This window comes from Mesoplodon mirus, assembly GCF_964341445.2.
Source record: "Mesoplodon mirus genome assembly, chromosome: 4".
Taxonomy (NCBI): Eukaryota; Metazoa; Chordata; class Mammalia; order Artiodactyla; family Ziphiidae; genus Mesoplodon; species Mesoplodon mirus.
The window spans coordinates 37,876,679-37,901,643 of NC_138979.1; the positions used below are offsets into that span (position 1 = coordinate 37,876,679).

Sequence of the window (24,965 nt, forward strand, 5' to 3'; positions counted from 1 at the left end):
CATGGTCTCTGCTTGTGTTTCGTTTTTTTTAATGTTTTGTTTTTTGGCTGTGTTAGGTCTTCGTTGCTGCATGCAGACTTTCTCTAGTTGCAGCAAGCGGGGACTACTCTTCTTTGTGGTGTGTGGGCTTCTCATTGTGGTGGCTTCTCTTGTTGTGGAGCATGGGCTCTAGGTGCACGAGCTTCAGTAGTTGTGGCGTGTGGGCTCAGTAGTTGTGGCTTGAAGGCTCTAGAGCACAGGCTTAGTAGTTGTGACACACGGGCTTAGTTGCTCCGCAGCATGTGGGATCTTCCCAGACCAGGGATCAAACCTGCGTCCCCTGCATTGGCAGGTGGATTCTTAACCACTGCGCCACCAGGGAAGTCCCTCTGCTTGTGTTTTGAGCAAGAGAATTGGAACAGAATGAAAGGGATAATGGGTCATTCTAGAACATGCTGGCTCAAGGTTAGGCCTTTGAATGAAGCCTCAGACTTTGGGGGTGGCCCCAGAACAATCTCCCCTTGGGCCCAGTCTACTAGATCTCTGGGCCAAAGTAGTAGCTTTGCCTGGCTGAGACAGGGAGAAGGAAGCTTTGAAGTCAGTAGTTCAAGGTCACTTTCCTGGCCCAGCTCCATCTGCAATGTTGACTCTGAGGCAATGAAGGGGAGAGCTGGGAACACAGGGCAGAAAGAGGTGGCTAGCATTCGAGTGGGTTGGTGTAGCTGGGAAAGTGGGGGGCTGGGGTCAGATTTTTCTAAATAAAACCCAGCCCCAACTGGTGTCTCATTTCAAGAAGATGAGTGAAGAGAGAGAGAGAGACTTTGGTTGTTTATGGCAGAACCAGTCAGTATTGTCTTTTGTATGAAAGCAGGCAAAAAATGGAACCGTTTGCCTGAGTACTGTCTGACAAGCATCGTTGGTTGTCGTTGAGCACAGGGTGTGTCCCAAGTCTTTAACATACGTTATTTCACCCAAGTCTCCTGGCAGCCCTGTTGCTGTTAACTAGTTCCCATCTCGGAAAGGAGGAAACAGACTCTGGCTACGCTTAATGACTTCGGGGACTAGCAGCTTGACCTTCTGGTGAGAAGCAGAGGGATATAACTCTTTTTTTTTTTTTTTTTTTTTTTTTGCGGTACGCGGGCCTCTCACTGTTGTGGCCTCTCCCGTTGCAGAGCACAGGCTCCGGACGCGCAGGCTCAGCGGCCATGGCTCACGGGCCTAGCCGCTCCGCGGTATGTGGGATCTTCCCGGACCGGGGCACGAACCCGTGTCCCCTGCATCGGCAGGAGGACTCTCAACCACTGCGCCACCAGGGAAGCCCGGGATTTCAACTCTTGACTCGGGTCAGTCTACCTAACGCGTGGAGGGGATACTCCTATATGAGAGCGAATGTGAGGAGACCCGAGGTGACCACGATCTTAGTTCAAGAACGCGGAACGCGCACTGCTTAATGCGCCTTGGAGTTTCAGCCCAGCCAACGCGAAGGACGCAGGAGTTTGTTCAGATTTGCCTTTTGGAGCTTGAGCTGATGTGTCACCAATTGACACTCTGGTTTAAATAGGGCATCCTGGAGAGAGGGTTTTTCCTCGCTAACGGCTCCCCTAATCCTCCAGTTCCCACCCCCAGCTCCCGGGTCCCGGTGGGTCTCACCCCTCTCTCGCTTCAGTAGCGCTGATCTTTCCGCCGTGCCCAGGGAAGCGCGCACCGGGCGCGGGGGCGGGGTCCGGGCTGCTGCAGGGCCCAAGGAGGAGTCCGGCCCCTCCCGGCCCCGCCTCCTCCCGGCGAGGCCCAATAGGGTGGCGGGCCCCGGCAGTCCCGCCCCGGCCCTGCCCGCTCAGCCCGCGCTTGGCAGGCCTCGTAGCCCGCCGCCAGGCAGCCGGGAGCAGTGGCCGGCGCTAGGATCTCGCCTATCCCGGTTCGTTCGCTCGCTCGCCAGCCAGTCCGACCCCCCACCCGCTCGGAATGGCTGGTTACCTGCGGGTTGTACGCTTGCTCTGTAGAGCCTCCGGTTCCGGGCCGGCCTGGGCGCCGGCAGCCGTGACAGCCCCCAGCTTGCAAGAGCAGCCGCGGCGCCACTGTGAGTGCCACGAGGAGGGTCCGGGCGGGGTGCGCGCCTGGCACCGCGACGTGGCGTCCTTCCGGGCGGGGACTAGCGAGCGCGACCCGGGACGCTCGCGAGCCGGGGACGGCGGGTTAGGGCACACAAAGAGCCGGCGGACGGGGACGTGCTCCCCTGACCCACCTTCCAGGCCGTGCCAGTCGCGGGGGGCGGGGGAAGGACTTGAAGGAAGGTGGCAACTGGTGGCCCGGGCGATGCCGGTCCTGCTGCCCCGCGCCCCCAGATTTTCCTGCAGGGGGTGCGGGGGGTATCCCGGGCTCGGAGGGTATTCTGCCCGCCCTGCGACCCTGGAGGGAGACAAAGCAACCGAGTGGGTGCTGGAGCGCCTGGCCCGCTCCACGCGAGTGAGGGAGGGTCCCGGCGCGGTCCCTGCTCAGACAAAGGAGGGGAAGGAGGAGGTATCCACTTCCCCTGCCTTCTCACCCGGGCGCGCAGTGATCCCTCCTCGCTGTCAGGCCCTCGTCAGCTATTTTTGGAGCCTTTTACGCGACAGATGGAGGAGTCTCCTTTTTATTTTCGCTTTGGACGCCCCCATTCTCCTTGTCGACGCATTTGAAGCTCCATCCTGGGGCCTCTCCTTGGCTTGACCTGCCTCTTCTCGCCAGCCCGCTCCTGAGCTGCTCCTTGGCCCTGCCCCGCTCACCCGACAGGGGAGACCCGGCAGCCGCGCCAAAATGTCACTTTCCCAAATTGTTCGTCACAGCTTCTGTGATACCCTTAGTTTCCTGCTTAGGAGAGAAGACAATAGTCTTAATAAGCAGGGCATAATAAGCAAGAGGTACCCTGAACTTCCATTACCAAGGCAGGCTGCCAGGTCTGGCATTGGTCGGCCCCCTGGCTCTCCATCGCCAGCTACAAGAGACAGGGAATGTATGTCCCTTGACTCTGTCGAATGCCTGTTGCCACGGAAACCCCTATCCTGACCTGGCCAGCAGCTCCCTGGAGTGAGGAGGAGGGGGTGGGGCCCAGGCAAGCTGGTCTTACTGCTAGAGTAGGTAATCTTTAACCTAGTGTGGAAGCAGCTGACCAGAGCTGAGAAGAGCCCCAGCACCCCACCTCCCCTTTCAAGGAGAAAGGGGCATTTCTGTTTTTCACATGGGATTTATCTCTAAGGAGTCGGCCCTGCAACTCGAGGTTCTAAGTGTCCCCAGGCCCCAAAAAAGTTTCCCATATAGTACCACCTTCAGCAAAATATGGTGGAAGTTAGATACATTCTCCAATTCTCCTTTTTTTTTTTTTTTTTTTCTGCACTGATGGTAAAAAAAGAAACAAAAAAACCCACACAAACAAGAAAAGCCCCTTTGAGGCCTGAATTTTGATAACACATGAAAAGAGCAATCAGTTTCAGGTCCTTCCAGAAGCCCCCAAGTGGGGTTGGTTATTAACGAGGAGAAGGCCTGGTGTTTGAGCTGGACATGAGACTGTACAATTGTGACCTCTGCTAACTTGTTACTTGGCAACACTGCTGGAGACAGAATACTTGGCATTCCCCTTGATGACAAGGAAAGAATATGCTTTGGCTAAAATAACTCTTGTGTTTTTGCTGCCAGGTAATTCCCACATGTGTCTCCTTCTAGTTTTGCAACTCATAGGCCTCCAGCGACTGCTGGTGGTGGTTCTGATTAAGTTAGTTTGGGGCAGTGAGGGAGACAGCTCCGTGGGAGAATTATCTATCCTTCCTTGGCTCAACTCCTAGTCTGGGAACTTCTTCATTTCCTCACCCTGTCCCTTAACTTTTCACATCTTGGTGATTTGCCTGCACTCTTAGATTCCAGAGGAAATTATTTAGTGATTGTTCAGTTTTGCAGACCCACCAGTAGAGTTGTGTGTTCTCCACTGAGCCTTGTTTCATCCACATCAGATAGGACCACAGCTATCCCATCAGAGCTATTTTTGGGTGGTCGTGTTTAGGCCCAGTAGGTTTTGAGGAAAAGCCTCTAGAAAGGCTTGGGGCCTGCCTCCAGATCCTTTATGTGAGGCTGAGGCCTCTTTCACTGATTCCAGGATGGGGTGCTGGACACTGCTGTCTGATTACTGGAAGCCAGCCTCTGTGGCCTGCCCTGGAGTTTACACTTCTGTAAATCATGTTTAAAATGCCAGCGGATTGCAAATATTTACACATGATAAACTGTGAGCTACTCCAGGACAGGGAGCCCATTGACTGGCAGAGATGCCACCCATGTACATTTGTGATGGTCTGGTGCAGTTTTGTGGTGAGGACTCACTGGCCTCTGTGTGGTAATGCATCCCAGGATGGGGGAGGGGAGGGAGTACTTTTCATCCAAAGAGGAGGTTATGGCAGAGCAGTCCTTACCACAGATTGAATTGACCATAACTTGACATTCATTCATGGATTCAACAAATATTGTGCTTCTACTCTGTGCCAGGCACTGTGCCAGGGACACTGGGGACAGAGCTGGGAATAAGAGACAAAGATTTCTGCTCTATGGAACTTAAATTCTAATGTGGGGATGGACAGTAGACAAGAGCTAAGGAGAACAAATAAGCAAGGAAGGTGTGGGTGAAAGTTTGGGTAGGGCTGCCAGAAAAAACCCCACTGAATGAAGTACTGAGGGAGTGAAGGAAGCAGGCCATTTAGTGTTTAGGGGAAGAGAGGACTGCGGGTGCCAAGGTCATGATGCAAGAGGGCACCTTTGCTTGTTGGAGAAGCAGAAAGTAAGGCTGGCTCAGAGTGCACGAAGGCGAGTGATGGGACATGAGGTCAGGCAGTGGAGGTCATGGGGGGCTTGTAGGCCATTTTTGAGAATTTTGGCCTTCTCTGAGTGAAAGAGGCGGCTTTGCAGGGTTTTGAGAGGAGTGTTGTGACCTGATTTACGTTTTAACAGGAGCATTCTGGCTTCAGGGACCTGGTAGGAGGCCGTAGTCAGAATCTGGCAAGAGAGTATGGTGGCTTTGACCTTGGTGGCGGTACTGGCGTGGGTGGATTCTGGATGAATTTTGACGGAAGAGCCAGTAGGGTTTTTTTGATGGTTTTGATGTGGGTGTAAGAGAAAGGCAGGAGTGAAGGATGACACCAAAGAAAATACTAGAGCCTCTTCCAGAACTGCTGCCCTGCCTTCTTGAGCCCTTTGGAATTGGGGGCTTCCCCCCACATTCTTCTGGGCCATGCTGGCTGAGCAGCCTCTCTTCTGCTGACAGCAGCATGGGTAGGAATGTGATGAAAGCAGTTCAGTTAAGTAGACAGCGGGTGGAGGGGTGGCTGTCTTGGGAGGGACCTCTAGCCTGGAGGCTAGGTCTACTTACTTGAGGAGCAAGTAGATACTGAAACCGGGCTGGTTTTGTTTTTGTTTTTTAATGTTTATATATTTGGTGGTGCCGGGTCTTAGTTGCGGCAGGCGGGCTCCTTAGTTCCGGTTCCAGGGCTCCTTAGTTGCGGCATGTAGGCTCCTTAGTTGTGGCATGCAAACTCTTAGTCACAGCATGCGTGTGGGATCTAGTTCCCTGACCAGGGATCAAACCTGGGTCCCCTGCATTGGGAGCGTGGAGTCTTATCCACTGCATCACCAGGGAAGTCCCTGGGGATGGGTTTTGAAATCCTTACTTGGTGTTTGGTACTAGGAGTTGGCCTAATGGACCTCTTGTGACTGATGTAATTTCATCCCACACCCTGGCCAAGAGGACAGTGTTTGTGCAGCCTGTCATCTGAAGAGATCATGGTGGCTGTCCCTAGGAGGCCTTCAGGGAGGCCCAGCCACTGTTCTTTGAATTTCAGGTTACCTGTCACCTCTTGTCTCCCAGAGAGGGGCAGACGGTGTGGATGTCTCCACCATAGTGGCTAAACAACAGACAAGGTCTCAAACTCCGATGCCTTGGGGCACTCTGGAGGGCACGTGGCAGGCCTGGAATGGAGCGAGGGGCTGCCCTCATACCAGCCCATCCTTCATCCTTGCCAGGAGTAAGCATGGGCTCAGTGGGACGAAGCGATTCATTCTTCAAGAGGGACTGGATTTTTATGTAAAATCTTCTCTGTTTTTTTTTTTTTTTTTCTTTTGGTGGGGGAACTGGTTTAAATTAAACATTAAAGAATTTTAAAATTTCTTATTTTTTATTGTGGTAAAAAATGCATAACAAAAATTTCCATCTTAATCATTTTTATGTGTGCAGTTCAGCAGTGTAAAATACATTCACATTGTTGTTCAACGATCTCCGCAGCTTTTTCATCTTGCGGAACTGAAACTCTGTACCCATTAAATAGCTACCCTTCCTCCTCTCCCCCCCAGCCCCTGGAAACCACCATTCTTCTTTCTGTTTCTATAATTTTGACCACTCTAGGTACCTCATATAAGTGGAATCAGACAGTATTTATTTTTTTGTGACTGGCTTGTTTCACTTAGCAGAATGCCCTCACGGTTCTTCCATGTTGTAGAGTGTGTCAGCATTCCTTCCTTTTTAAGGCTGAATAAGATCCCATTGTCTGTATATAGCACATTAAAAAAAAAAAATTCAAGTTAAAATCTATTGACCTTCTGAGTAAAGTATAGGAATTGTGAAAAGCTTAGGTGATATAGTTATTAAATCCTTACATATTTAATACTGTTTCTAATTTATCATGAGTTATTTCCCAAAAATGTTAATCACAGCTGGATTGAAAAAGTATTTGGGTAATACATAAAGTGTCCGTAGGAGCAAGCACCCTAAGGTTTTATCATATGCTGATAGAGAATTGTTTTAGATGTTACAGCTTATGAGGTCCACAGTTTGACTGAATGGGTTAAGTAAGTCTCTGTTGCTGTTTAACTGCATTGTAATTACCAAAAGTAATAATGCATGTAATTAAAAATAACAGAGAAGCTTTTTTAATTAAAAGATCTTCTGCTCCAAAAAACAAACAAACAAAGTATTTGGGAAAGGTGGTGATGTTGTTTATATAAGTATACCACATTATAAGTCTACTGGTGATCCAAAGGGAATTTGTCTTTGTGGAGTTTGAAACAAAAGAACAAGTGGCAAAAGCTATTGAGGTAGGTCCAGATCCATCACTTAAACATGGAAGCACTTCCTTTTTTAGTTTCAAAGCAAGTACATCCATGTTGAAGTGGTGGGCAGCCCAGTTTTGGAAAAAAAACTTGGAATCATGAATATAGTTTAACTTTTTGGAGGAAAGTTTTTCTTAAACTTCCTGGGTTAGTTCCCAGAGTCCTATTCTCCTCTTGAAGGTTCATATCACATTTTGTTTATCCATTCATCTGTTGGTGGACACTTGGGTTGCTTCCACCTCTTGGCTATTGTGAATAATTGTTATGAACATGGATATACAAATATATTTTTGAGACCCTGCTTTTAATTATTTTTTAATTTTTTTGAGGAACCATCATACTGTTTTCCATAGTGGCTGCACCATTTTACATTCTCACCAGCAATGCACAAGGGTTCCAGTTTCTTTACATCCTCACCAACATTTGTTACTTTATGTTTTTTGGTCTTTTGTTTTTGGGGTTTTTTTTTGTGTGTGTGTGTGTGGTACGCGGGCCTCTCACTGTTGTGGCCTCTCCCGTTGCGGAGCTCTGGACGCGCAGGCTCAGCGGCCATGGCTTACGGGCCCAGCCCCTCCGCGGCATGTGGGATCTTCCCGGACTGGGGCACGAACCTGCGTCCCCTGCATTGGCAGGCGGACTCTCAACCACTGCACAACCAGGGAAGCCCTTTGGGTTTTTTTGATAGTAGCTATCCTAATGGGTGTGAAGTGGTATCTCCTTGCGGTTTTGATTTGCATTTCCCTAATGATTAGTGACGTTGAACATCTTTTTATGAGCATATTGACCATTTTTGGAGAAATATCTATTTAAGTCCTTTGCCCATTTATTAATTAGGTTATTTGTTTTTTTGTTGTTATTGAAATTGCCTGATTTTTAAGCCTTGGTCACCAATCAACATTAAAAAAAAAACCTACGACCTGGGCCAAACAAAATGAGCCTCTGCTGCTATGACTCACATCACTGCCCCCAGTCCCCAGCTCCTCTGGGAAGTTGCTTTGAGGGAGGCTGCACACCTGACTTTGATAACAGCGCTCCTTGCTCTCTCCATTACTGATAGGTTTTCCCTTCCATACTCACTCTTTGAGGACAGGCATTGTTGTGTTTAGGTGTTTCAGGAAGGGGTGCTTACCCTTAGCACCTGGTTGTAAATAAGTGGGTCCTGTGGTCTCTGAGGGTTTGACACCTGCATACACAGCTGGGAAGGCTGCCTGCTATGATCTTGATATTGAGCTTCCCCATCGAGGAGTGTGGTTTCCAAAGACACCAGCTGCTGTGCCTGAAGCCTAAAGCTTGAGCAGAGCCCAGGCTGAGGCTGAACCCTTTAGGACTGGCCCCAAATGGATCTCTACTTAGGGAACTTGATTACTGCAGGCTTGGTACCTTAAACAAAAAAATTGATCGGCTCTCATCACATTAACTCATAGAAGATGCTCCTAAAAACTAAGCTAGCTCGCAACAGCCCAACAGACTTTCTGCAGGTCCTAAAGCTCTTTCCACTCAAGCTTTAGACCAGAAATGCTGAAGGAATTTAGTAGCTTGGGTCCAAAGTCCCCACTGCATCTTGGGAGGAGCTGAAGCAGTGTCAGCCATGTCCACCATGTTTTCTGGGGAATGAAATATTTTGAGTCTGTGTTTGCTTTCTGCTTCTCTACATATGGCCCACAAGGGCATCCAGAGGCTGCACTTGAGCCAGGGCCCTGGGACACAGGTGAGGCCTATCCTGACCCTGACACACGCCATGCTTCCTGGGTCTCATTTTTCTTCCCTTTTAGATCAAGAAAAAAAAAATCTGTTTGCACATCTTCAGAAAGTGAGTCATTCTGCTGCACATAATTCACCTTTTTCTTAGCGGGTCGGGATGTCATCATGAGTCATGGCAGTGGTGTGTTTCATAGGACAGTGATGTGTTTGGGGTCTTTTGGGCTTTGGTCCCTTTTGTTTTCATGAGCCTAGGTAGCCATGCTTCTTCATTTTTCTAGGCCTGCTTTTCACAGGCTTCTGTCCCTTGCTGTCAGCCTAGCAGATGTCACTTGGGGTTTTCATCCTGTCCCCTCTTCTGATTTGCTGTGTCTCATCTTCGGTGAGGTGAAAGACCCATAGCTACATCTGTAAGGATTGTGTGTAACATAAGACTAAATGGGCCCTAAGTAAGGGCTGAGGAGGGCCCCTTTGGGGACAGGGTCCTGCTTTTATCTGGGGTTCAGCAGACGGTGACACTTCCTGGGGTGACTGAGGCAGGGTTGTAGGTTTCACATAGATCTTGTTGCCGTGCTCTGCAGCTGCTGTTTCTTCCAAGGCTGTGGCCAGAGGCACATGCTGGTGCTTGGGTACCCCTGATGCAGGTTAAGGGTCAATAAGCCTCACCCACTGCAGCCTGCACTGATAAATTGGACGGGCCATTTTTTTTTTTTTTTCTTTGCGGTACGCGGGCCTCTCACTGTTGTGGCCTTTCCCGTTGCGGAGCACAGGCTCCGGATGCGCAGGCTCAGCGGCCATGGCTCACGGGCCCAGCCGCTCCGCGGCACGTGGGATCCTCCCAGACCGGGGCACGAACCCGCATCCCCTGCATCGGCAGGCGGACTCTCAACCCCTGTGCCACCAGGGAAGCCCAAGGACGGGCCATTTTCTTTCTTTTTTGGGGGGCCGTGCCCCACAGCATGTGGGATCTTAGTTCCCTGACCGGGGGTCGAGCACGCACCTCCTGCATTGGAAGCACGGAGTCATAACCACTGGACCTCCAGGGAAGTCCCGTGGACGATTTTCTTGAGTTTTGTTTGGAGTTCACTTCTCAGACTGTTGGTTTTTCTCATGAGTCAGACTTTGCTTGAAGAGCCTCCACCAGCTCCTGTTTCCTCCTCCACCATCTCCCTGGGCCTGGATCAGTCACTCGTCCAGTCCTTTGATGCATCTCTGGAAGGACTGGCGGACCTGAGCCTGCATGGATCAGGGCTTCTGCATTCCATTCCCAGGTGCCCATCAAGGAAGGTGTGGATCTTCCTGGATCTGCTGTTTTCAAGCTGTGTGAGCTTTGGCAGTGAGCTGACAACCTCTCTGAGCCTTAATTTCCTCACATTTAAAGTGGAGATAATGATACAGTAAGTCCCTTACATATGAATGAGTTCCGTTCAGAGAGCGCGTTCCTAAGTCCGATTTTTCATAAGTCCAACAGAGTTAGCCTAGGTACCCAACTAACAAAATCGGCTCTCTAGTTCTGTAATGTAATAGGTTTATAATACTTATCACACAAATAATACATAAAAAACAAACACACAAAAAATAAAGAAAACATTTTTAATCTTGCAGTACAGTACCTTGAAAAGTACGGTAGTACAGTACAACAGCTGACGTCCAGGGGCCGGCATCGAGTGAACAGGCAAGAAGAGTTACTGACTGGAGGAGGGAGAGGAGGTGGGAGATGGTAGAGCTGAAGGATCATCAGCGACAGGAGACGGAGGGCGAGCTGCAGTTTCACTCATTCACATCCTGGGCTTGAAATAAAGATACGGCACTACTGCACTCTATACAGTACCGTACAGTAAAGTACACAAAAGCACACCCACTTGTAGAGGGTGTGAGCATGTGACAATGTACACCAGACACATGAGCTAACTTACGTGATTGGACATGCAAATGCACGTTCGCATCTTTGTAAGTTCACAACTTGAAGGTTCGTATGTAGGGGACTTACTGTACTCCCCTTGGGAGTGGTTCAGAGGATTAAATGTGAAGGGTATTGTACACCCTCAGGCCCATGGGAGGTGATCTATACAGTTTCCCTGCTCGCTTCATGTTAGTCAGGCTCTCAGGCTGCAAGCAACAGTTAGAGGAAGTTTTTGGAAGGACACGGGGTAGCCCATAGAATTGCAGGGATTGGACAAGAGGGAATTCCGGGCTGCCCTGGGGAACTGGGTGGCAGCAGCCGAAGGCAACCTCTGCCCGGCTTGCTGCTTGACAAGGTGACCCCAGCTCGCTCTCATGCTCTGTGTTGGTCTCTTCTGCTGTCAGGTTCCAGGGGAAAGGATCTGACTGGCCAGGCTGGCATCTGGCTAGTCCCAGCTGGCCAGACTCAGTGGGGGATCCAGCTCCCCTGGGTGGTCTCGGAGCTGCTCCTGCAGGAGGGGGAGTGAATGCTGGGCAGCTGGGCCCTGGCTGACACTCCTCCCTCCATAGTGAAGGGTGGGTCTGGCCGGAGAGGAGAGGGGCTCCCCCACCAGCCTCCCCAGGGGTGTGATGTGCTATGTGTGTCTGGTCCTAGATGCCGACAAGAGGATCAAGGTGGCGAAGCCAGTGGTGGAGATGGACGGCGATGAGATGACCCGTATTATCTGGCAGTTCATCAAGGAGAAGGTAGTTCCCTCCCGAAGCGGGCGGCCTTTCACATGGCCGGCCGGGCTCTAGTGTTCGGTCCCCACTTCGGGTCCCCAGGGTTCACCCGTCACCCTGGTGGGCAGGAGCAGTCCTGTTTTTCCCCTTCCGTCCACCCTGCTGTCATGTCCAAGCCACTCATGGCTCTTATGACGTCAGGCAGGGGACTGTCCTCAGCCATCTGTGTCACGTGCTTGTGCCAAAGCCAGCATGTTTTTAAAAATTTGTGCAGATTCAAGCCTGACCCTGTATCATGTCGTTTTTTTGTTTTTTCAAACAAACTCGTGTTTCAGCATGAGTTGACTATCCTTCGGGAGTTTCTTCTTTTCTTTTTTTCAATTTATTTTTTACTGGAGTATAGTTGAATGTGTCATCTTGATCTCCTACATTCCTATGTGCTTCCTTGAGGGAGTGAGAGAAGAACAGGGCCGGAATGTGGGGGGACCACATCATTAACCTTTCCTTAGCGGTTCAAGGATGTCATCGCGAGTCATGGCGTGGGGTCTGTTGGAGGACAGTGATATGTTTGAGCCACCATGGCAGACGGTTCCCAGGGTGGCTGCTTGGCTTCTCCGAGTTGCTGTGGGCTGGGTCTGCCTGGGAGAGCACATTGTCCATGTGCCTGTCCTCAAGAAGAAGGTTGAGAATCACCACTTCTGAGTGGGGAAGAAGAGGGAACCCGCTGTATAGAGAACCCTAGATGCACTTGGAGTTGGGGTTTGGCTGAATTGATGGGCTACTGCAGGGGGGGTGTGGTCCACGCTAGGGGATGAGCCCTCCGAGAGGCTGCAGCCTGGTCTGCCGGCCTCTCTCCAGAGCCCGGCCTCTTGCCAGCTTTGGCCAGCCCACCGCTGGCCTTTCCTCTTCCACGCCCTGATGGGGTGTCCCCTGCCACCGTCCCCACATGCCCCTGAGTCACAGTCATCTGGGCTGATGCCAGGCCCCGGCCGTCTGTCTCTAGCTCATCCTGCCCCATGTGGACGTCCAGCTCAAGTATTTTGACCTGGGGCTCCCAAACCGTGACCAGACCAATGATCAGGTCACCATCGACTCCGCGCTGGCCACCCAGAAGTACAGTGTGGCTGTCAAGTGTGCCACCATCACCCCTGACGAGGCCCGTGTGGAAGGTGCGAGGGGCACGGGGGCGGGCGGCTGGGACAGTGGGGGCTGGGACATGACCCTGGTCTCCCTGCGAATGCCCAGCACACAGCGGAGCCTCCAAGGTCCCTGTGGAAGAGGCTGGGGAGGGGAGGTTGAGGGCTGGCCTAGGTTCCACAGTTGGGGGTGGCAAAGCTGGGGCCAGGGTCTGTGTCCCCTGCTCCCAGGCTGGCGGTGTTTCTGCTGTGCCGTGTGGCTCTGGCCAGTGTGGGTGTCACCGGTCACAGAGAGGAGAAGGAGGAAGCTGATGCTGACACTGTCACAGTGAGGACAGCCTCTTTGGGCAGCCTGCCCCCTCTGGCCTCCTGGACTGCTTTGCAGGCAGGTTTACAGAGAGACTCTGGGGCCACCTCTGTCCAGGGTAGTGCTGGGTGTCAGGCCTGTGTCCTTCAGAGCCTCGGAATGTCCCTCGTGTTCCGCCACCGTCTTGGCACTGCAGGTCTGCCCTCTGCCTCTGTGGCCGTGGAGCGGTCTCAGAGAAGTGCCCCATCAGGCTTGGACTGGCTGCTGGTCCTCGGTTCTGGGGCTTGTTCTCGAGGGTTCCATGAAATGGCACCAGTGTGTGGGTAAAGGATCCGGGTTTGGGAAATTCAAGAAAGGGTGGTTTCAGAACTTGCAGAGTTCTGTCTCCCCATTTCCTGCAGTATGAGGGGCCTGAAGGAAACCTTCAAGACACATCTCCAGACTCTGCAGGCCTCCTCCTGTCATGCAGGTTGTTCCCGACTTTAGGGTATGGAATCATTTTAGTGCTAAGCTCTTTCAGCTGGTTTTCTTTTATTTCTCCTGAACCCTGGGATTCATACATCCCCACTTTATGGACAAGGAAGTAGAGGGTCACAGTCTTAGTAATTTAGGCTGAACCCGGCGGTGAGTGGCAGCGCTGGGGCTAGAACTAGAGCATCTGGAGTGAGGCCATACACTGCCAGGTTCATCAGACAGCTACGTCCAAGTGTGATGTGGGAATAATAATAACTGACAGAGGGGACTTCCCTGGTTGTCCAGTGGCTAAGACTCCATGCTCCCAATGCAGGGGGCCCAGGTTCAATCCCTGGTCAGGGAACTAGATCCCACATGCATGCCACAACTAAAGATCCTGCATGCTGCAACTGAAGATCCTGCATGTGGCAATGAAGATCCCACGTGCCACAACTAAGACCCGGTGCAGCCAAAGAAAAAAAAAGTATATATATATATATATATATATATATATATATATATATATATATAAAATAACTGACAGAGGCCTTACCATGTGCCAGCCACTGTTCTAGGTACTTTACACATGCATGCATTTAATCCTCACAACAACCCAAAAGGCCAGGTGTTTTATCAACAATTTCATTTTATGGCTTAAGTTCAGCCACTTGCCTAAGGCTGACAGTCAGAGGTAGTGCCACAGCTGGACCTTGAAGCCAGGAAATCTGATTTGGGAGCCCATGTGCACACTCTAGACTCTGCTGCTGCTTCCCCCCAGATGATTTTTAGGACCCCCATCTGGATGTGTTCTTGCTTGGGGTTCAAATTCTGGTTGGAAGGTGGGGGCTGCAGTGGGGCCACTTCATCTTTGTCCTCATAGAGTTCAAGCTGAAGAAGATGTGGAAGAGTCCCAATGGAACCATCCGGAACATCCTCGGGGGGACTGTCTTCCGGGAGCCCATCATCTGCAAAAACATCCCACGCCTTGTCCCTGGCTGGACCAAGCCCATCACCATTGGCAGGCACGCCCACGGCGACCAGGTCGGCCACAGAGGGAGTGGGGCTCCAAGGGCCTGGGTCCTGCATCTGGAGCACTTGGTCTGAGCCATCCTCTCACCTCTGCAGTACAAGGCCACAGACTTTGTGACTGACCGGGCCGGCACATTCAAGATCGTCTTCACCCCAAAGGACGGCAGTGGAGCTAAGGAGTGGGAGGTGTACAGCTTCCCCGCCGGTGGCGTGGGCATGGGCATGTACAACACGGATGAGGTGAGCAGCGGCTCCCCGGCTCCCTCCCCCACACCTGTCTTTCTGTCTCCAGCCACATCTGGTTGGTGGTTCTGACTAGTCCTGCATCGGTGGCCTGAAGGTCTGAGGCCTGAGAGCAAATGCATCTTAGGTGTGTTCCGAGGCCCCTGCGGTGGGCCCGGTGTGGAGGGCTGTCCCACTCCTGCCCAGCCAGGCGCTCGTGCTCCCCACCATTCCTGCACTCCCTCTCGGGTGCGTCCTTGGGGGCATATTTGTTGTCAACTCTGGGCTTACAGCGAACTGGGTAAGCACTTCTTCCCCTCCCTACCCCCATCTCTTGGCTTTCCTTTCCTCTGTGGTTGGGCTCATTCTCAGACTGTGAAGAAATGGCCACCAGTAGCTCCAGGCTTATCGCTGCCAGCCTGGCTACCCTATCAGAAAAGAGCCCTGCTTTTTTTTTTGGCTGCTCTGTGGCATTCAGGATCTTAGTTCCCGGACCAGGGATCGAACCCGTGCCCCCTGCAGTGGAAGTGTGGAGTCTTAACCACTGGACCACCAGGGAAGTCCCGGAAAAGTGCCTTTTTGCTCATGATTCCAGCAAAAGTACAGGCCTGGGTCACATGGCCATCTCTGAGACAATCATGGAGGCCCAGGGGAGGAAGGGCTCTGATTGGATAAGCCCAGGACACACTATCAAGTCTAGAGATGGGCAGGTGGGCTGAGGGCATTAGCCCCACCCCAGCCATATGGTCTAAGAAGTGGGGCGGGTGGTAGCTTTCCAAAGCAGTTGGTGGGGCTACTCCCAGAAATTGGGAGGGGGATGCTGGGCCAGTAGAAACAACAGATGCTCACTCCAGGGATGCTGGGTTAACCCCAGCTGCCTGCGAGGGTCCCGTGGAGGGAAGGGATGCTGTTCCCAGGGCCTGGGCCTGCCCTGGGGGACCACACCAGGGACCTCTCTCTGACCTCTCTCTCCCTGCAGTCCATCTCGGGTTTTGCGCACAGCTGCTTCCAGTATGCCATCCAGAAGAAGTGGCCACTCTACATGAGCACCAAGAACACCATTCTGAAAGCCTATGACGGGCGCTTCAAGGACATCTTCCAGGAGATCTTTGAGAAGTAATGGCCTTTCCCTTTAATACTTCTCAGGGACGCCATGGCCCTTCTTCCCTGTCCCCTCAGCCGCCCTTACCCACCCAGGGAGATGGCTGTCCCAGTGCACCTGTCTCAGCTCTGAGGCTCAGGGAGGGATCCCCAACCTGTCAGCCTCCCGCTCTCTCCCCACAACAGGCCCTTTTGCTCCCAGGCACTACAAGACCGAGTTCGACAAGAATAAGATCTGGTACGAGCACCGCCTCATTGACGACATGGTGGCTCAGGTCCTCAAGTCTTCGGGCGGCTTTGTGTGGGCCTGCAAGAACTACGACGGAGACGTGCAGTCAGACATCCTGGCCCAAGGTACGCTGGCAGCACCTGCTCCGTGCGGGGATGGACTGTTGTTTTTCCCCAGCTGGGGGGATTTTCTCCTTTGGGGAGAACACTTTTCTAGCGGAGCAGCAGGACTGGGGCTCGCCTGCTCATTCCAGGGTCTCCTGTGGACAGCAGGGACCAGGGGCTCCCTGGAGTTTGAGTGAGGAAGGATCCTAAGTTAGCTTTGGACCGGGGTATTACTAAGGCTGCCATTCCAGAGGAAGGAGGACCTAGGAATTCAGGTCCTAAAGGGCTAGATGTGTCAGCCCCGAGGTGGTTCCTGTCCATGAAAGGGCCAAGTGACTCTGCTTGGCTCCAGGTTTGGACTAGGTTTGGCTCTAGTAGAAAAAGGGGAGTAAGCACAACCGGATGCTCTTTAAATTACAGAGAATTTGTTTTGCACAGTAAACCTTTTGGATGTAGGAGAATACTGGGGATGATGGCAAACCCCCAGGCCCCAGAGCATCCTGAAACACAAGTTGGGGTGCAGCAGAAAGCCTGCGTGAAGCCGTTAGAGAAGAACAGAAAGAAATAGCCCAGTTGTATTGGGAATGAGAGCAGGAAGGATAGTGGGAGGAGGCAACATGTATCCATAGCGAGTGGAAGAGAAACCAGGCTCTGTGAGGCGGGGCGAGGTCTAGCTCCTGATAAGGAGAAACGTGAAGCCCACGCCAGGTTGTGATGAAAAGGCAGAGGGTCTCAGTGCTTTATAAAAACTTTTGACTTTATTTTGAAAAGTTTAGTGTGATCCTCTCACTAGAACAATTCCCATCTAGGATGGGAGCATGAAAAGCCCTAGCAGACAAGAGAAAGGCATGAAAGTTACCCTTAAGTGTATGAAGATTAGTGAGTGTGAAGGTCCCAGGTGCAAATGGAGAAGGGATTCCCCCTTCCTCTGCCCCAGCAGCAAAAAGTCTTACACAAATAATTTTCCTCTAGAAGTTGCCCACTTTTTCTTTCTTGGGCATTCAGAATTCTTATTTTGGTGCTGTGGGGTGCTTTTGAAAACTAGGAGACCTTGGCCACAGAAAAGCTTGACATCTGGAATTTGGGAAAACTTGTAAATAAATCACAAAGCTTTAAAGTGGCCTGAAAGAGCAGATAAAGTGATCACTGTGAAACAGCTGGCTGCAGGCTTTATTCTTTCTGCTTGAATGAGCCTCCTGGTCACCAGCCAGGGTGGGTGGGCAGAATTTGGGGGGATCTTATGCCCTGGGGGGGCCATAGACTCTGGGGCACCTGGAGGTAGGGGATGCAGAATTATGCTAACAGGCTGATGACAGCCACCTCTGAGTGCCCCTCTGCCCTGTACTGGGCCCTGGAGACCTAGGACAAGGGTAGACAAGCCTGAAACAGTCTCTGTTCTCCCAGTTATAGGTGGGGGTGGGTGGAGACATAGCAAGGAAGCAGCTACAACAGCAGGAGGGCAGGTGGGCTCAACCCCAGTGGCCCGAGGAAAGGTGCCGGCACCGAGAGGTCTTCCTACTCTGCAGGCTTTGGCTCCCTTGGCCTGATGACGTCCGTGCTGATCTGCCCGGATGGGAAGACCGTTGAGGCTGAGGCTGCTCATGGGACGGTCACCCGCCACTATCGGGAGCACCAGAAGGTGAGCGCGAGGACCGTGGCCGCGTGTCCATCTGCCCCCGGGGCCCGAGCCCACTGGCCCTGAGGGCTGGGAGCACGGGCCTGGTCCTGTCAGTCTAGAGGTGGGCAGCTGTGTCCAGGTGGCCCTCTTGTTGGCTGGTTGGCTCTTCATCCCCCTGCGACCTCTTCCCCCAGGGCCGGCCTACCAGCACCAACCCTATCGCTAGCATCTTTGCCTGGACGCGTGGCCTGGAGCACCGGGGGAAGTTGGACGGAAACCAGGACCTGATCAGGTGCGTGCAGAGGGAGGGCCTGAGCTGGATCTGGGCAGCTGGATCTGGGCCCTGGCTCCACACAGCTGGGGTCTCCCTCCGCCCTGTTCCCTGCAGGTTTGCCCAGACCCTGGAGAAGGTGTGCGTCGAGACAGTGGAGAGTGGAGCCATGACCAAGGACCTGGCGGGCTGTATCCATGGCCTCAGCAAGTGGGTGGCCTGGGGTAGAGGGCAGGGCTGGCCTTCTGGGACCTCGGGGTCAGGTGGAAAGAAGCCCAGGGTCCTTCTTAGAGGCCTCCTCCTGAGTTAACTTAGCTGCTGGGGGCAGGACAGGTCCATGGCCTGGGGGATGGCTCGGGCCAGCCTCCGCACACCAGGCATAGCGAGTGGGTCCCCATCCCTGAGGCTAGTTGCTCAGAATGTTTCCATCCCCTGCTGCACCCGTCTCCCAGCTTCTCCCCAGAGAGCTTGTACCTAGTTGCCCACTCACCTGGAAAAGCAAAGACAGGCCTTACTGGGTTCCTGCCGAGTTTCCTGTGGCCTTTTGACCATTGGCTCCAGGTGCCTCTGGCCTGTAGACCTCCCCATGACTGCACGAGGGGGCTGCCGTCCGGATGCCTGAGCTCAGACTCTGCCCTGGGAGGGCCCGGCCGGAGCGGCCCTCACGTGCAGGTGCTCTCTTGGCAGTGTGAAGCTGAACGAGCACTTCCTGAACACCTCGGACTTCCTGGACACCATCAAGAGCAACCTGGACAAAGCTCTGGGCCAGCAGTAGCGGGGTGGGAGCGCTGCTGGCTGCCGTGGCGGCCGGGCTGGGGCCGAGCGGGTGGCCACAGGTCCCCCTCAACCCCGACACGCCCCGCAGCGGAGGGTGAGCCTCACAACCCCTCTTTGGAGGCCTTTCTAGGGGACACTCTTTTTTATAAGCAAGATGTTTTTAAAAGTATCTGTGTGTTTCCCCTCATGGTGACATGAGGCAGGAACAGTGTGTTTTACCTCAGCCAGTGGTATGTTTTGCATACTGTAATTTATATTGCCCTCGAACACATGGTGCCATATTTAGCTACTAAAAAGCTCTTCACAAAACAGTCTGCTGTGTTTGTCCCTGAGGGGGAGGAGGCAGCTGGGGCCTAGAGGCAGAAGCCCTCAAAGGGCTGGCGGATTCCCCCAGGGGCTGACCGGGGTGCCTCGGGCCACAGCAGGCCTCTGTGCAGTCAGGGGGCCGCTGGGGGGAGGGGACCGGGCAGAAGGCCTGTGGGTTCCCTGGAATTTCCTAGCACGATCTGGCTTCTGTATCCTCTTTTCCATTTTGAGATTGTCACTTCCGATAGAGTACGGTGATATTTTTATTTGTCTTTGATAGTTTTAACTTTCTAAATGTGCCCAGACCTCTTTATTTGCCTGTTTCTCAGTCCTCAAACAGGTCCCACACAGTGGCCGCCTCAGTTCTCTTCCCCACGGCTGCCTGGGACTCGGGCCTGGGCCTGTGAGTGGAGCCCCCATGTGGTCCAGGCTAGTGAGTCCCAGACTTGGGTTCTTCTTCACCATTCTGTGGCAAAAGAATGGAAAAGTAAGTTTATAAAGTTGCTATAAAGCTAAACAGATCCAACTTAAAGGGCTATCCTTTATTCAGGGATTATGTTCTACTTTTGGTGTTAAAATGTCCTAGGGAAGAGTTGTCTTTTTTTTTTTTTTTTTTTGGGGGGGGCCGCATGGCTTGCCGGGTCTTAGTTGCCTGACCAGGATCTGCAGTGAAAGCGCGGAGTCCTAACCATTGGACCGCCAGGGAATTCCCGACTTGTGTCATCTTGACTTGAGAAAATAAATATTTGGCAACCCAAAGTCCATTTCCCAAATTTGGGTGGGCTCTCATGTATTCTGAAACCCAATAGCTGGGAGCCTTGGTAGCTCTGAGATGGGCTCCAGCTGCCCACCTCCACTGACAGCCGCCTTCTGTGCTAAGACCACTCTTCCTCAGTAATCACCGGACTCCCGGCGCTCTAGGAGGAAAAGCTGGCGTGCTGACTCTGGCTGGCCCAACTCCTGGGGGGAAGCTCAAGGTTTCCGGCCCCTTCCTCCCCATCAGTAACGAAGGGCTGGCAGCTCCCCAGAAGGCACAGCCTCTGAAGCCCAGTCTGGCATCGGGAGCTGGCTTCTGTCCTGGTGGCCTGTTGGTGTTGGGAAGCGGGCTTTTTCTCTTCGAGTGGTGGGAATTCTGGGGCCTTGACCTGCGCCCCTTTCTCACGGGCTTGGAGCTCTGCAGGTGGCCATTCTAGTGCAAAGGATGGGCTGGGGCTCCTCTGGGCCCCCAGAGAGGGAAGCCTTGTAGGGAGCTCCTTCTGAGGGAGGGGTGAGGACCAGGTCCCCAAGAACCATGGAAAGAAGCACTCGCAGTCACCTCACTAAAGAATATTCATTTATTTATAATTATTGCTAAGTAAACTTCTCTTTTAAACAGGAACATAAAAACACAGTAGGGCTTTGCACAAGTGGAATTTCTAAACAGTTGGTTTGTATACACGTCAAAATAAGTTAGAATGGAATTTGTCCAGGAGTTTCCAAGTCACCCGCGAGGCTGCACGCCTCTTTTGAAAAGGTTGGGGTGGGGTGGGGGGTGAGGACCGGAGCCTTGCCAAGACCACCGCCCACCCAGTTGTGCTGCTTCCTTCTCTCAGCCTTGCCCAGGTCCAAGGCACAGGGCAGGGGGGGCGTTCAAGTATCGAACCTCGCAGAGGGCTGGTGCTGATGGCGGGGCTGCGGGCAGAGAGGAGAGCCCCACCCTGGGGGCCAGACCTTCTCTCATGGGTTTCCAAGACCAAGGCCACTGCACTGGCAGGGAAGAGGAGGAAGAGGAGGTACAGGGTTCTTTTTGGTACCAGGGGAGAAAGAAGTTGTGGGAAGAGGTAGTTTGCGGGGGATGATGCTTCTGCTCAGCAGGAGAAAATGTCTTCTACAGTGACGGGGTCACTGCCACCTGAGGGTCATCATGGCGGGCACCTGGGAGGCTGGGGGGCCTCGGGGTCTGGAGAGCCACAGTCGGGGCGAGGCTCCCGTGAGCCCCAGCCCTCTTATTTGCTGCTTAGCATGAACTCTAGCAGAGAAGGAAGGGGCACCTGGCTGCCTGATCCCGAGGCTACCTCGTCCTCCCCTCCGTCCTGATCTCAGCCACCCTGAGGCCTGGCTTGGTCCTTCACTAAGGATACAGCCTTGGGGGCACCTCCCTCCCCAGCCGCTCCCCGCTTCCTGGTTTCTGGGCTGAAGCTGGTGGCTTCACCTCCTGTGCCTCTGGGAATGGCCTTGCCTGCTCCCCTCCACGGAGGCCGCGGGGGGCGAGTGGGTGGGCGTCTGGGTGCCCCAGCATTCCTGAATGTGCTCTTTCACAGCCCTGGGCCTGCAGTCTTCAGTTCCGGGGCAGGAGCTGGCGCGGGGACCGAGGAGATGAGAGCGGGCTGGCGAGGGAGCGAACCGTGAGCTGAGCAGGGGCGGCAGCCCGGGCCGCTGCTCTGGGTGGTGCAGAGCAAGTCACTAGCCGGAGGGGCTGGGAGAGGGTGGACGGCCTGCCGGGCTCTGCCGCCTCCTGCCTCTCGCCTTGGCCTCCGGAGGCTTCCTGCCAGCAGCTGAAGCCCCAGGGCCAGACCGACAGTGCCCTCCGAGCCCGAGTCCCGCCAGGGCAGGCCACGCTGCTCTTGGTTGGGGAGGCACAAAGCACGCACAGCACACAAGAAAGCTTCCGCTGGCAAAAAGAGAATGATCTCCATCAGAAAAGATAACAGGTGACACAGTTGGAAAGGAGAAAAATAAATTACCTTCAAAATACCCCCCTTTGCTCAAAAAACCATTTTTTTTTTCCCTCTATGGTCTTCATTTTCCTTTTTAAATACGTTGCTCTTCCTGGGACCCTGCTGACTCTTGGCTGTCCGCATCCTCAAAATGGATACTTATTAGACCTTAAATAAGAGGAAAACTCCAGGCCCCCACCCCTACATAGGCCCTCCTTGGCCTCCTTGAGGACAGCCCCTCTTGGTCCCCAACGACCTCGTCACCGGTCCCCTCGCTCAAGGGGCCTCCATCTGTCTTTGTTAGTGTGTGTCTGATGCAAGGCATGTCCTGGCTTTGTCGGGGGACCCTGGGGTGGTGCCCCACTTCGAGACAGAACTGGATAAGTTTGCTGAAATCCACTTTAGGGACGCCCACTTCCAAACAGGGCTGTAAGATGGGAGCCTTCTGGGGGTCGGCTGGAGAGGACGGTAGCTGGGGGTTGGGCTACACCCCGCTTTCCTAAGGCCAGGACCAGGCCGCATGCACACCTGGCTGGAGGAGAGAGCGGGAGTCACCAGGAGGTAGAAGGCAGAGGGCCCTGCCTGGCTGTCCATGGACAGGGTGGGGGAATGGGCTCTGGGCCTGAGCTTTTCACAGCCCAGGGGCCGGTGGGGGGTAAGGGTGGGGGGCAAGGCTGACCAGGACAGGAGCTCAAACATCCCTAGAGGCAGGAGAGGGTCCAGAGGAGAAACAAGACATGGCTCAAGAGATCTCCCTCCAGTGACAGGACCCCCAAGGAGCCATCAGGATGGCCCTGCCCACACGGGCCGCCCCAGCTCTGCTGGGCCTGGAGAGACTTGAGAACCTATGCCCTTGTGACCTGTCCCCAGACGGCCCCCATCTGCATTTCTCCCACAGCAGCAGGCCAAGGAGACCCAGACCTGGGCCTCCCGTGTTACCCTTCTTTCCCTAGGATGCCTGGGGCCTGTGCCTGGTTCACAGCTGAGGCCAGTAGTACAGTCTCCATTTGGTCTACAAGTCCCTAGTGGTGCAAACGACTGAGTGGGAGGGAGGGCTCAGGACAGTGGGGCAGTAGCTTGTTTTTCAGCTGCAGGAGGTGCAGCCTGCAGCACATGGGTCTCCCCCCACGCCCCACGCCCTCCTTGCCCCGTCCTGGGTGGCCCGGCCTGTGCTATAGCACGTTGTAGTAGGCCATCTCTTTCATGGCCTGTTCGGTGAGGACGCTGGCCTCGGCGCTGCTGTCCACACTGGCGTAGGCGTAGGCGTTCTCCTCGAAGTCCTCGATCTCCTGCTGGCTGTCAAGCTCGGAGGGGTCGGTGCCCGTCAGCTCCATCATGGGGTCTGCAAGAGAGGGCACAGTTAGGCCTGGATGCTGCCTGTGGGAAGAGCCAGTCACTCCCACATGGGAAGCAGAACTAAAGAAGTCATTACCAGTCACTGCTTCCAAAAGACTCTCAGCTGCCTCCTCTGCCCTCCTGCTCTGGGAGGCCCCCGACTCCCATGGCTTCTCAAATGTGTGCCGAGTGGGTACAGGCCTGGACTTGAACTCTTGGGGTCATGCCTCTCTTGCACCTCCTAAGTCACTAAGCCCTTATTTATTCTTTGCAACATTACTCATTAGTCCCCTTTGCCATATGAAAGCCTCCTGTACTATATCATGTCTGCAACACCACTTGTTTGGCACCTACTGTATGCCAGGCACTTCACATATATCATCTCATGAATGCTCACAGCAACCCTGTTTAGGAGATCAAAAGGAAGTTCAGAGAGGTTAATCAACTTGCCAAAGGGCACCCAGCAAGTGCTGTTGTTTTGATCCACTGTGCAACTCTACCTCACTTGGCTGGAGGGAGCTGTTTCTCCTCTGACCTGGTGCCAGTTCTACCCAGTGGTATCCTCAGGCCTAGCTCTCCAAGGCCAAGCACTCAAGGTAGGTTAACAAAGACGATGAGATAAAAACTCTAAGAGGCCTCTTGTAATTTTATCACATTGAAATCTTTTATAAAGCTCTTACTGTTGGAACAAAAGCCAGATAGAAAACTCCACAAAGGAGCTTGGGTGGGGCTGCCTTCCAATGAGTTATGGAGGGAGGGAGGCCCAGGGTGTGACCTGGGGACCTGGGAGTCTTGCTGGCAGGGACTGTGGCTGAGCCCCAGTGTACATTCTGCCCCTGTCCACCTAGGATATGTGATGTGTTTGGGGAGAAATGGACCCCAGCCCAGGGGTAGCCCTGATGAGTCTAAGGCAGGGTTCTCCAACCTTGGCATTACTAACATCTTGGGCCATAATTCTTTGTTGTGGGGGACTGTCCTGTGCATTGTAGGATACTTCCCAGCATCCCTGGCCTCTACCAGCGAGATGCCAGTAGCATTGCCCCCGTTGTGACAAGCAAATGTCTCTAGACATGGCCAAATGTCCCTGGGGGGCAAACTCACCCCCAGTTGAGAACCACTGGTTGAAGGGTAATCCCACTCATTGCCAATGAGTGGCTCAGGATTAGGGATGGGACCCAATTCTGGCTAGTGAATCATGAGGAAAGGCCTGCTAGTGAGTTCTTAGAATGTTCTTATTAGTTTCACAGAACAGAGGAGAGCAGGCTCTTACTCTTCCAATGGAGGTGAACAAGGAAGCATACTGCCCTAAAGGCCACTGGCAGCTATTTTGCGACCATGAGGAAAAGCACAGCTAATAATGTGGACAGAGAGAGGGAGGGAGCCTCACCCTGTCATTGTTGAGGGGCTGAATCAGCCAACTTTGAAGATAGCCTGGACTGCAAGTCGTTTCTTAATTTATTTCCTTATTGTTTAAACCAGTCTGAATGGGGTGTCTCTTACTTGTGCCCATAGCATCTGACTTTATAAAATGAGGCCAGCTGTACCAATTTTTTTTTTTTTTTTTTTTTTTTTGTGGCTGCACGCACCACACTGCACCACACGGCTTGCGGGACCTTAGTTCCCGACCAGGGATCAAACCCCGGCCCTGGGCAGTGAGAGCACGAGTCCTAACCACTTGACCTCCAGGGAGTTCCCTCAGCTGTACCAAATCTTATAGCCCCTGGGCACTTTCTTCCTCAAATCCTAGTGCCACACCTTCATACCATATAGTTGATTAAAAACAAGCTAAATAAAGACCCTGGGAAAATTTCTACCTCTGGGTCTCTGTTATCCTCCCAACCTTCCTTTATTAACTCTATTTGCCTGTCCAGTTGGCCCCAGGGAATACTCTGTACCATTTTTTTACAAAGACGTTGATCTACTTCCTGAATTACAGTCCTATAGTTTATTGGGTGGTTCCATC

The 24,965-nt window shown here is 53.1% G+C and overlaps 2 protein-coding genes across 4 annotated transcripts in view; one reads left to right on the forward strand and one right to left on the reverse strand.

Moving 5' to 3' along the window:
- The first annotated feature begins 1,807 nt into the window (after positions 1-1,807).
- On the forward strand, positions 1,808-18,974 carry IDH2 (isocitrate dehydrogenase (NADP(+)) 2). Of its 3 annotated transcripts, none has more exons than XM_082619325.1 (11): positions 1,808-2,056; positions 11,351-11,442; positions 12,422-12,587; positions 14,195-14,355; positions 14,440-14,583; positions 15,545-15,681; positions 15,869-16,020; positions 17,526-17,638; positions 17,812-17,909; positions 18,006-18,098; positions 18,576-18,974. In XM_082619325.1, the coding sequence occupies exons 1-11, from the start codon at positions 1,942-1,944 to the stop codon at positions 18,661-18,663; spliced, it is 1,359 nt and encodes a 452-aa protein (XP_082475451.1). In that variant the 5' UTR covers positions 1,808-1,941; the 3' UTR covers positions 18,664-18,974. The 3 variants fall into 3 exon arrangements, with proteins under 3 accessions (XP_082475451.1, XP_082475452.1, XP_082475453.1); XM_082619326.1 differs by having other exon boundaries at positions 1,837-1,894; XM_082619327.1 differs by lacking the exons at positions 1,808-2,056; positions 11,351-11,442; positions 12,422-12,587 and adding an exon at positions 13,250-13,348.
- A 255-nt stretch (positions 18,975-19,229) lies between these two features.
- Positions 19,230-24,965, reverse strand: part of ZNF710 (zinc finger protein 710) — a 67,258-nt gene continuing 61,522 nt past the window's right edge. Inside the window, exon 5 of the mRNA XM_082619318.1 lies at positions 19,230-23,009. Within this exon, the coding sequence (XP_082475444.1) occupies positions 22,840-23,009 (170 nt within the window). The 3' untranslated portion in view covers positions 19,230-22,839. The remainder of the gene's footprint in view (positions 23,010-24,965) is intronic.

What these genes read in the sequence shown, in the direction of transcription:
- IDH2 (XM_082619325.1), top strand. Translation starts at nt 1,942, where the DNA reads ATGGCTGGTTACCTGCGGGTTGTACGCTTGCTCTGTAGAGCCTCCGGT. An exon ending in AGAGCAGCCGCGGCGCCACT is followed by an intron (nt 2,057 to 11,350) that starts GTGAGTGCCACG and finishes GTCTGGTCCTAG; the next exon opens with ATGCCGACAAGAGGATCAAG. An exon ending in TTCCAGGAGATCTTTGAGAA is followed by an intron (nt 15,682 to 15,868) that starts GTAATGGCCTTT and finishes TTTTGCTCCCAG; the next exon opens with GCACTACAAGACCGAGTTCG.